Source organism: Pyrgilauda ruficollis, unplaced genomic scaffold, assembly GCF_017590135.1.
Source record: "Pyrgilauda ruficollis isolate IOZ18807 unplaced genomic scaffold, ASM1759013v1 scaffold32, whole genome shotgun sequence".
Classification (NCBI taxonomy): domain Eukaryota; kingdom Metazoa; phylum Chordata; class Aves; order Passeriformes; family Passeridae; genus Pyrgilauda; species Pyrgilauda ruficollis.
In genome coordinates, this window is record NW_024524600.1 from 813259 (window position 1) to 825056 (window position 11798).

The 11798-nt window shown below is 37.6% G+C and overlaps 1 protein-coding gene across 1 annotated transcript in view; it reads right to left on the minus strand.

Moving 5' to 3' along the window:
* NR1H4 (nuclear receptor subfamily 1 group H member 4) overlaps positions 1-8569 on the minus strand; it is a 38507-nt gene extending 29938 nt beyond the window's left edge. The window contains exons 1-2 of the mRNA XM_041474387.1: positions 8503-8569; positions 3214-3353 (exon numbers count right to left, since the gene is read on the minus strand). Coding sequence (XP_041330321.1) covers positions 3214-3298 — 85 coding nt within the window. The 5' untranslated portion in view covers positions 3299-3353; positions 8503-8569. The remainder of the gene's footprint in view (positions 1-3213; positions 3354-8502) is intronic.
* Between the last annotated feature and the right edge of the window lie 3229 nt (positions 8570-11798).

Here is an 11798-nt window from a genome sequence, read left to right on the forward strand (position 1 = left end):
CCCACACAGGAAAGACCAAACCAAACAAAAAAAAACAAAAAAAAATCCCAAACCCCCAAACAAAAAAAAAAAAAAAAAAACGAAAAAACCCACAAAATATGCCAAAATCCCCCAACAAAACAACAACTAAAAAAACCCAAATAACCACAAATCAAACCAAACCAAATTAAGCCACGAAAAAAAAGCAGAAAAAAAAGAGATTTACCTAAAAGGAGTCAGTCTTTTAAGCTATTCTTAGGCACTGTTCTCTACCTACAACAATTTTCAATGATATTTGTTGTTCTTTCATTAAGAAGTTTAGATATATTGGTTTCCCCCCCCCTCCCTTGTTACATGTCATTTTTTTTTCTTATTGTTCTTCGTCTTTTTCCGTACAGTTTTTAAGTGTTCATTCCCCCCAAGACCTTCTTTCCCAGCTAGGGACATGTACAGTGAGGCTGGCATTTCTTGTCTTGTTATATTTTAGTGTCACATTATAAGAAAACATTTTCAGGCCATCAAAAATACCTGAAATACTTGAAAATACTTGAAATAGGCCTTCATTCAAACTAAGAATTTGATTTTCTTTTCAGGTTCTTAGAAATAATTCAGTTTCTGGTATCTGAAGTTTCACACTTAGTATCTTGCATAATAGCAACTTCTATATGAGGTGCTTTCACAGAAAATAGAATGGAGCTAGCTACTTACTTATCATAGAAATGAGAGTTGGAGTCACATACTGTATATATTTCAGGTGCCACACAAATATATAACCTTTCTGAATCACCTGAGTAGAGAGTTAGAAAAAGAAAAGCAGTTTTGCAGGAAGACAGGGTGGAAGGGAAGGACCCTGACTTTAATTAGGTTAAAGATCCTTCTTCATTTGCATTTTGAGGCCCTTTCCCCAGGGACTCATAACTGCAGACGTGAAAAACTATGATTAAAACACACTAACTCCAAAAACATACTTTATCTTGGACATATACTCTGAAAAGGCAGCATAGAGTTTTCATCTACTGAAAGGTAGACAACCTTTTGTTCTGAAACCAACTGCATCTAGAAGTCTTGAGGCTCAGGATGTAGAAGTGCCCCGGAATTACCATGAGGCTCAAAGCACAAGCAGCTCAGAATTTACAACATTTCTTTTTGAAATACCTGAACCTGGAGCTAATGTTTGGAGAACCAATTAGATTTGCTTCTGAAGGTCTAAGAATACTCTCCCAGTAGACTGAATAAAGCATAGTGAAAACAAAATGCATTTCCAAGGTTTTTTTACAGAATGTGAGTCTGCATCTTTGAATAAAGGAGACTGGTTTGTAAAAAGGGTAACTTCTGTAAGCCAGCAATTTTTAACTTTTGAGCTGAAATGTATGAGAAGACCTAAAAAGAAAAATGCATTATAAGGACCATCTAAAAGAAAAGCTTTCTTCCTGTTTTCTGGAGTTCACAAGTCACTTCCTGCCAAAATGGAATGTCAAAAATTGCAAATAATTTAGAAAGATAAAGAATTGAGAGGCAAAGCCATTTCCTACAAGTATTTTGCAGAGATGGAGTCATATTTTCACAATGAGTAACTTTCTCTGTGCACTCAGTTGCATATTATTTCTGATAGGCTTTTTTCCAACTATAAAAGCAAAAAAGACACTATATTAGAGTGATACCCCACAAAACAAAAGTCAGCTTAAGTGAAACACAGCAGGAGTGTTAAGTTTTCTTCCTAATAGGACCTCTGATTCAACTCCTTAATGCATTATTTCTTTCTGTTACAGAAATGTCAGTTTGAATTAAATCTCCATTGTGCTAAGCTCTGAACACCTTTAATGAGAGACACAATGCCTCTTCTGAAAGCTTCACAATTTGTAAGTAAGATTACCCAGTGGAGGGAAAGTATCCTACATTAACATTCTTCCTTATATTTTCAAGCAACCTTATCATTAGTCCTTTAATTAATGAAATAATTAATGAAAAAGTAGATATTGGGGGGAAATTTCTTGACAAAAATCTGAAGTAGTTCGGGTATGCAGGAGTTTTGAAAGATGACTGGATACAAAATTTGGCACCCTAGATTTGAACATCATTCTCCTCTCTGTATATCATGGCCTGACATTGGAATTAAGAGGCAGCAAAGGAGCTGTTTGGCTGTTACCATATATTTTTTTCAACAACTCCAAAACATTTCTCTAACCAAACCCCAAAACAAAGAGGGATAAAAACCAGTAATGCACAATAATGGAGTGGGTTCTTCTTCCCATGAGTGATAATGTTTTAGTTTAATTATATGGAGCCAGGACACTGCAAGTGGTCTGACTTGTAGACTTGGTCCTGACTTCTAGGAGCTCTGCAGCTGGAGTGGCTCTGGGTGCCAGAGTCCTTCCTTCCAGGCCCCAGGCATTACTCTTGTTTCAGACAGATGAAACTGGAATGGATTCTGTTTTTCCAGCACTCAAAAAGGCAGAATTCTGGTCCTATTTAGGCTGTAAACTTCTGAAGTGTTGTAGCATTTTGTGGGGGTCTGTCCTGTGTGTGAGGCCCTCAATGTATCATAACTTACTCAATGAAGGACCCACTCTCTTGTCAAATGAAAGGCTAAAAAATTTATCTTTTTTTTTTTTTCTTAGCAGTACATATATCAGAAAAGAGCTTACCCATGCTTGTAAAAGATTGATCAAGAATTTTTCACTCATTAACAAGCTCATGCTTAGCTCTGAAAATTTCAGTGAAACTGCAGCAAGGAGAATCTTCCAGCCAGTTTTATAAATTTTCTTGTGCACTGAAGTTAATGGGATAAGTTTTTAATGGTCTTAATAAGACAGAAATTTTAATTTAGGTGAAATGACTTTCATAAATTTGCATAATATGCAATGCAAATACATTGCACTATAATTTTGTTACAGATTAACTGGAAATATATCTGCTTAGCTTGATTTAAGTGACTCACATGAAGGTATCATCCAGCCTCCATACAAAGGTCTGTTTTTGCCAAATGATCTCCAGTATTAGAAGAGTGTCACAAAAACAACCTACAGGTTCTGCTGTGAGCAGTGATGAGAGCAATAATGTGCAGAATTGCATTAACACACAGATCTATTGTTTGTTATTCCTCTCATAGGTATTGAAGATTCAAGAAGGTTGGCACATTTCAGCCTAATATCCTTGACTTGAAATTTCAGTCAATTTTCTCCTAGGTTTCTGAGCATAGGACAGCTTGCTATTTCAACCAATTTGGTGACTTACCAAACAAATGAGGACCTTCAGCAAGAGGAAATCCATCAGCAGTGGCTAGCTGATGATGTCCTATTAGATTCATTTCAGATCCCATTTATTCTTCAGTTCAGGAGGAATATGCTGATTAAACAGGGGGTTGAAAAGAGACCCTGAAATATATGAAACAAAAAGAATATTTAAAACAAGATAACTAACTTTTGTGTACCTAGTGTAAATCAGAATGTAGGAGGTTGTTTCAATATTTGCTGTAACAAACATTGTCTTGAAATTACAAAACCTAATTCAGCCTTTAAAGAAAATGCTACATCCAGCCTGTTTGTTTTTTTCCTTGCTGTGGCATATTTTATTCTCCCTCTTTCTGGTCATTTTAAATTAATAGCGGTTCATGCCCAAGTTTATTCAAATATTCAGAGTGAAGCACTGGCCTGACCTCCTGGGGGCATGCTGCCCAGCCCCCCTACCATGCAATACCAATTGTCTGCATTATTTTTCACCACCCTTTCATCATTTCATTGCTTTCACTTACTGAAAAAGTGTAAGTTTATGGTTAGATCAGAAGAACACGGACGGGAAAGTTGAATTTAATTTCTAGGGACAGGTTCTTTATCTTGTCTTCAGTAATTACTGAATAGATAGATGATAGATGGTGACAAACACAGAAAGCCAAGCCTTGCTCTGATAACCAGGCTCACTCACGCGCTCTCACTGGTCTCCAGCAGCCACACAACTCTCCCTGGGGAGGCTGGGACAGCTCACCTGGGTGGACTGGGTCAACTCCAGATTGCATTGGGGCAGGACCAACAGGAGAATGCAGAGCTCCCACCAGTCAATATCTCAAGGGCTTATACAGACACCAAGAAGATGCTGCATAAACTTGTCAGCAATCTATTTTTTGTTTTACAGTCTTAATTCTTTATTTGGTTTTATTACCGTGGGACTGTCCCTGGGACTGCATTTCCACTCACTGAAGGCATTTGAGAGTTCTAGCCCAGTCTGCTTCCCAGTGAGGGCCCAGCATGTTTCTTGAGGAGAAATGAAATCATCTGACAAAAACGTGAATGCTGCCGGACAACCCAGTGCTGAGCAGGCTGGGAAGCAGCTTGTGAGAGTGACAAGCACACTCTGTAATTATATTCAGATTTGTCTGTAAGGACTCATTAAGTTCTTTTTTAACATAAACAGAGGCCCTCTAATTAGACAGATGCATTTTAAATGTCTGCCCACGGATAATTTAAACAGTTTACTTAGAAATGTCAAAAGCTACTTGTATCACAGACCAGATAGGGTTCTTGTGGCAAATCACATATAAACACAGAGTCTCAAATCTAGCACAGAAACATAGTTTTGCAACAGCAGAAAAACTTTATGTATCTTGGATGGGGTTTGGCAACCAGCCCAACCACCCCACTAGGTCCACGTTTACTTCCAACCATTTTATTGCCTTGCTGCCTCATTTTCCAGAGAAGTTATCTGCTGAAATCAAGATGTGGGGCTACTCACATGGCTCTAAGGTCTTAAAATTCTTGACAGACAGATTTCTCATGAAATACCCATGACAAACCCTTGGGATGGGATTCCTCTTACAGCCCATTAGAAGTGTTCTGTGATGGGAGAAGGCAGTGACACAGTCAGGACCATTATAATGGCCAGCAAGAAAAACATCAAAACGAGGTATTTTCAGAGGGCTAATGAATATTTTCTGGATTTTCTTGTTGAAGACGAGAAGAGGGACCATCAGTGCCCTCTCCTCATGTCCCAGCCTTTTAATATCTTTCTTGCAGCCCATGGGAGTGCAGCCCTTAGAGCTCCTTGCAGGAAGAGCTCTCCTTACAGCCAGACATGAAGACTGCTCCACCACTGCCACTCATACTTCTCATGTCTCCTCATCAGCCCCTGTTTGTGGGCCTAACACTGCAACACCTAACACCAGCACTGGGATTGTGAATTTCTGTGTGCTAATACTGAGCCTAGAATTTATCTTCTTAGGGAATGCTGTATCAAAATACTTTAAACTTTACAGTCCCAAGAGGACATGTATTTAAAAGTATTTACTGCCAGTATATCCTCAGACTTTCAATGCATAGATTCTTAGCTGGTAAGTTTTATATTCTACATCCTGCTAGTTTGTGCTGCAAATGAAGAAGAAAGCTGGCAAGCTATGTTTCTAAAGGCTTATAAATTGTCTGTGTTTTTTCTCTTTGATATGTCTGTAAACTTATTTCTTTTTTTTTGGAGGATATTCCATTTTTTTAACATGTCATTGTATAATGCCCCTCTTTAACCTCAAGATGGACTCCTTAAAACCCATTATTCTTTGCATACACACACAAAAAGACCCAACCTTCATGTTATTAATACTGCCTTGTTGATAGTAAGAATCTTGAGGACATATTTGTAATAATCTGCACTATTGTAGGACATTACAGGTTTTGTAACTCTATGCCTCATGCCACACATATCTTTGTCTGGATGGATTCAGGTCAAACCAAATGTTCACGATGATTTTTCAACTCCCACCATTTTAATACTTCATTTTCTTTATTATATCCAGCTGATGCTGACCATTTACTAGATCTCATGGAAGAGATTACTCCTATCTTCTTGGGGTTTCTGCAAGCCACAAGATCACCATAAAAAAGACCAGAAATAAATTTTCCAATGCATCTAACGTTGGTACTGGAGATTTCACTGAACACCAAATTATTCATTAAACACTGATTGATATTTGGCTTTGATTTTCTCCCCAGTCCAGCCTGCTGTGAGCTATCTAGCCTACATTAAGTTTATCCATATAAATAATTTCATATGTATTTAAAAGGAGCAGGTGCTGATTTCCAGCTCTAAGACCTACACTATGTGCACAGTACAGGGCACTGAAGCTACACTTACTCCATGTATTGTTCAGTTCTGGGAAATAATGTAGGTCACTATATTGGACTGATACTCCATCCTGAGGTGTAACAACAAAAGCAAAGAGCATCTGACATGTAAAAGCTGAAATAAAGGCAATAGAAGCACAGGAAAACAATACTGCTCTCCAAAATCAGAGCCCTTCAAGAGAAAAGAAAAAGCATGTGATAAATTAGAAAGCTTCTTTTTTCCAAATAATTTTTGTTAACTTTTTAAATAAACCAATTTACTACACTACCTTTGGAGATTATTTCATGGGCCAACATATACAGCAAAGGAAGATCAGTATGTATGAAGTAAAATATGTGCCCAACTGCTTGAGGTTATTGCCTTCAACTGCATGTTAAAAGCTCAGAATTGCATAAAACTTCATTACATGTAACCTTTAACATACTTCAGAACAATCAGTGTGTGTTTACATGTTCTATGTTTAACTAAGAAAATTTACATGTATATTATTTTATATGGGGCTTGTTTTTCCACTGTATGGTTGTATATACATATTTATTCAGGTTTCTTATAGGATTGAGGTATACAAATATATATGTATAGACAATTGAACTCTAGATTTCAGATTTATTGTAGGCTCTTATCTGTGCACTACCCTGACCTTGCTATGGTCAATAGTAAAGATTTCCCTGGCTTCTGTGTCAGCAAAGCCAAGTCTCTTACTGAAATAATTATTAAATCAACTGACTTCACTGAAAACGAAAGCATCATGGCCCCACACTTTCAAGTAAATGTCAAAAATATATTTGATCATCAGAAAAGCTCCATGACAGCTCTAATTGTGGTTTAACTTCAGAAGAATGGTTGAATCTATTTCAATTACTCAGCAAAGGAAGATAAATCAAAGCACATGGAAAATCTTTCACGAATATTAGTGAAGTACATTTCCTTCCATCTGTCCCATAATATTTTCCTATTCTTCACACATCTGACTGCCTATTGTTCAAAGAGAAATTTCAGTAACATCATTAATCTATGGCCCAATCCAAACATTGTTAACATCAATGGGAAGATAGATTCCCATCTCATTCACAGGCTTTTGATGTGGCCTCATAGCCTTTCTGTAGAATATTTAATGCAGTGCCTCAGTTATTTGAGAAGCTATTTTATTTGCTTACCTGTTTGTTTTAAAGTGTATCAAAGGGACCTGAAAGCATTAGGAAGATTCATGCTCTCTATTTCCAGCCTGCTGCTCTCAGGTGATTTTGGCAAGAACAGCACTACAGGCAACTACACAGCAACTGATGCAAAATGTGAGCAACCATACAAGCAAGTTTGAGAAGCAAAGTCAGGACAAGTGTTACTGTGCTTATTTGAAATTTTCTGTTACATTTCTTAATATGGAGTTTAAAATCAGAGCAGGGAAGAGAGACACAGGACACAGAAAAAAAAATAGAATATTCCTACTTCTTAATTCTGAAGTAAAGGCAGTTATCTGAGTCCCAGGCAGAACTGAAAACTCTGTGAGAAGTATCAATGACATTTCTGTAAGCAGGTAAGTGACTTCAAAGAGTGGGGCCAGCTTCTGACTCTGCCTGGGATTACCTCCTAGACACCATTTGTGTTTCTTGCTTTCTCCAGCATCTTTTTCATGTCTGACCTGAAAACCTGCAAGCCCTCCACTTCTAACTTGTTTTTGGACTGCCATTTAGACTAGTGCAATTCCAATATAATTCCCAATCTTTAGGTTCTCTATAACACAAGTAATAGCAATAAAAATAACAGAAGCGAAATGTGTTCCGCCACAGTTATAGTTTTCTGAAGATAAATGAGTAGCAGAAATACTCAGAGTAGAATTACATTTTCTTAGAAACTAGCAATGGATTCAAATAGTAATCACTTGAAATTTGAAACCCCCTTTTACTTTTCCTAGTTATGTGAAATATGTTCTAAAATCTTCAACTTTGGAAGATGCACTTGAAATATGTACACAGAACTGTCAAAGAAAAAAATGTATGAAACAAATATAATTTTCCCTCTCCGGATTTTTCTCTGTTCTCCCATTAATCACATTGAAAATATTTCCTGTTTCTAAAATGAGAAAAAAAATTCAAAGCTAATGCACACAATTAACTAGATACTGGTGTTGCAAAAAAGTCTCAATATCAAACTTACACCTTGTCTTCCAGTGACACACAGGAGCCAGCTTCTAAAGATAAATTTCAACATGACCGTATTTTTCACCTTATCATTTTTCCCAAAGGGAATTCCTACTGTTGAGAGTTTTGTGGATGAAATGACTTCTTAAATTATTCTTCACTTTAATTCTTTTGTTCTGATCAAAAAATCCATTAACATTCACTAAATAATTCAGGTGATAAAATTACTTTTATGCTACACAACAGCAAGAAGATATCAGTTTAAGGAATTATTACTTACTGTTCTTTTCTGGAAGACTGCAGATGGCAGGATGTAAGACAGTTCTGCACTCAGTTCAGTATCCTAATGATTCTCACATAGGAACATTTTTGTTTTGTTTTTCTTTCATGTTTAGCAGAAGCCTGTAGTGATAACACAATGAATCAAAGCTTGGGTTTATTGGCTCAGTGCCCTAATGGACAAGGATTACTCATTAACAATTCTTTCTTTGCGAAACTCTCCAAACATGGGCTGTATTAAAATGTTGTGAATTCCAGCTTGACCATCAGCAGAGAGATTTGAGATGCTCACTAATACTCTGATCGAGTGCAGAGGGGAAGTTATCTCAGACAGTGGGGTGATAGTACTTTGTTGCTAATTATAACACTTTCCTTGCACATGTACATTTTTATGGCATCCTCGGCCGCCTTGCCTTTCCCATCCAAAGAGCCCAGATAGTATTCCAAGACATAAACTTGATTTTTATGTCTTTCTGTTATTTTTTCATACTTTTTAGGGAGACTGAGCATTACACTGAGTGCTGAAGCAGAATAGGCTATAAATTACACCATCACAGGGATGTGAGGATATTAAAGTTTAATTCCTGTATCTGCAACAATCTCTGAAGAACTGCATCATTTTGATTTGGGCTCATCACCTAAAGTTTTAGACAAGAAACTGAGGCTCCTAATTTTAAATCTATCAGACTCGTGCACTAGGTGTGCACAGGGGGAAGAAATTGGTACCTGTAGATAGAGAACCACATCCTTGAGTGGGTTGCACTGCATCTGAAAATGCTGATGTGTTGTCATTGACAGAAAGGGGACCTTGAACTACCACAGCCCAATTTACCCTGCAAAGGGATTCAAAGTGAAGACAAATGGATTGAGGCTGTTTTATTTCAACATCGCACATACACAGGAAGCATAATAATTCCCTGGTTTGCATTGCTAAACATACCCAGTGGGCATGAGTTGATCTGACAGTGGTACTGAGACAAATTTCAGTCAGAGGAGACTACTGACAGCATCACTCATGGTAAGTGAGTTCATGATTGCCACACAGTATATGATGTCCATCCTTGCCTACATATTTACATTGTCTGAGTAAGATTGAATACACAGAGACACAGGCTGTGCCTCCTGCTTGAGCAAAGAGAGGCACTGGGCAGCAAACACGGTCCTTTCTCTGAGAAAGGTGAGAGCTGCTGGCCCCAAAATTTGCCAAGAATAAAATTCCTTCACTTTCTCTTCTTTTAAGAGAAAAAAATAATACTTTAAAAAGGTATATTAATCCTCAAGCTTTTATCAGGGCAACTCAAATTCTCCATAAATTCTCTATACTTGTCATGAAAATATTATTAATAATTATCTCTTATGTGTTTTGTCTCTTGCAAATTCACCTGGTAGCCACCCAAACACTCCAGGTCTGACAGATTTCTGAAGAGAGCAATGGGACAATGATGGCGTAAGGCTGTCCCTGGACACTAACTCCCAAGAAACTACTGTTTCCAGGGATTTATACCTAAAGCTCGTTCCAGCGGGCACTGGACACATGATAAATGCATTTAAGACAAGGGTCTCTCAGTCCTCCTTTCTGACTCTCTGAACACCACCTCACTCCAGTAAACAGTAAGATTTCTGTCTGACAAATTCATATTTAGCCAAATCAACAAAGAACTTTCAAGTAAGAGAATTCTTCCAAAACAACTCTACCCACAGGAGACAGGTGGTCTCTTCAACCAAGCATGCCAACAGCCCATCTGACACTTTCCACTATATGTCCATCCTGGTGGTGCCTAGAAAGCACATGCTATTTTACTATGCCAAAAAAACCAATTTATTTGGTCATCCTGAGGCCAGTGATGGGTTTTGTCCCACATCAGGAGAAAAAGCAGAAGTGGAGGCAAGAAATCCAACAAATGTCATATTATGTGCCGTGGAGCTTTCCGTCTCTTGGTAGGTTCCAAAGATCTGAAATTCCTTTTTCATCATTCAGCTTCCCCCAGCATTGGTCTGATATAGTTGGTGGCACAGAGCAATTGCTTTTTAGAAGCCCCTAGAGACTAATTTTCAATAAATGTTTTTCCTAAAAAGCATTTTCCTCTGTGTGGATGTTGTTTGTCAGAGAGCTGAGAGTTTAGCACAAAGAAAATAGAATTTAATGCCCCTATTCACCAACACATTTGTTGTAGTAAAACATTTTCCCTTACTTACAATAATAAAGAGGCAAGTGCCAAAGTGGTGCTTTGTCCACTAATCAATATATTCAAGATATTATTGGAAAAAGCAAAGAAATCATCCACATGATCAAAAGAGGAGATGTTGCCTGTAGCGATGACATGTGGCATTACTGGTTAAAGCCAGGTGTTCCTATTTATTGTGGTTCATGTACAAATGAGAATTGAAGAGAAAGGAATTGGAGCAAATTAGATATATCTTCTGTGGTGTTTCAAGAGATTACATACACAGCAATCAAGGGAGAGAACAGAAGGAGGAAATATTCAAACACAGATACTTATAAATGGAATATCTTCTATAAGATAGCATTCTAAAATTTTTTAAATTTCAGAATATTATCTGACATCCTGAAATTTTTCCAAACAGTAACATTACTTCTGTGATTGACACAGAGTATGTGTTCTACACTACATCTATGTCATTAGCAGTCCAAATACATGTTCAACAACAAAACCAGGGATATAGATAACATTCAGAGCTAGAAATCTGTCTGCCTAGAAAATACCACTTCATAAACTTCACACTCCATGAAAGAAAGGGGGTGTTTGCCATAGCTCATTTGCTCCTCCTCTTGCTACTCTGTCTTTTCTCCACTGAAATAAATGCCATTCCACACTTTAACTGATAAGGTACCTCATGGAAAGGTGAGAAAAATCCTGGCAGCAGTTTGCCATCAAAAGTGTGGGTGGGAAAAATGTAGTACAGAAAGAGAGGGGAAAAGAAGAAAAAAGTAGGCTGGGTGTTCACCTTCAACATTTCCTTCTCTCCACATCCAAATGAATGCATCATCACACATTAAAAAAAAAAAAATACAAAAATAATATACACACAAATAACCAGTACCTGCTGCTTTTGCTCAGAATTTTCTTCCAGCAGCTGAAAAGGTTACTGACTACTCACAGCCAGTTTTCTGGAGCTCCAACAACATTGTATACATGATAAATGTAGAGCTGTTCAGGTTGAAGAAGACCTCTAACATCATTGAGCCCAACCATTAACCCAGCACCACCAAGTCCACCAGTACACCACATCCAGAAGTGCCACATCTGCACAACATCTGAATACCTCCAGGGTTGG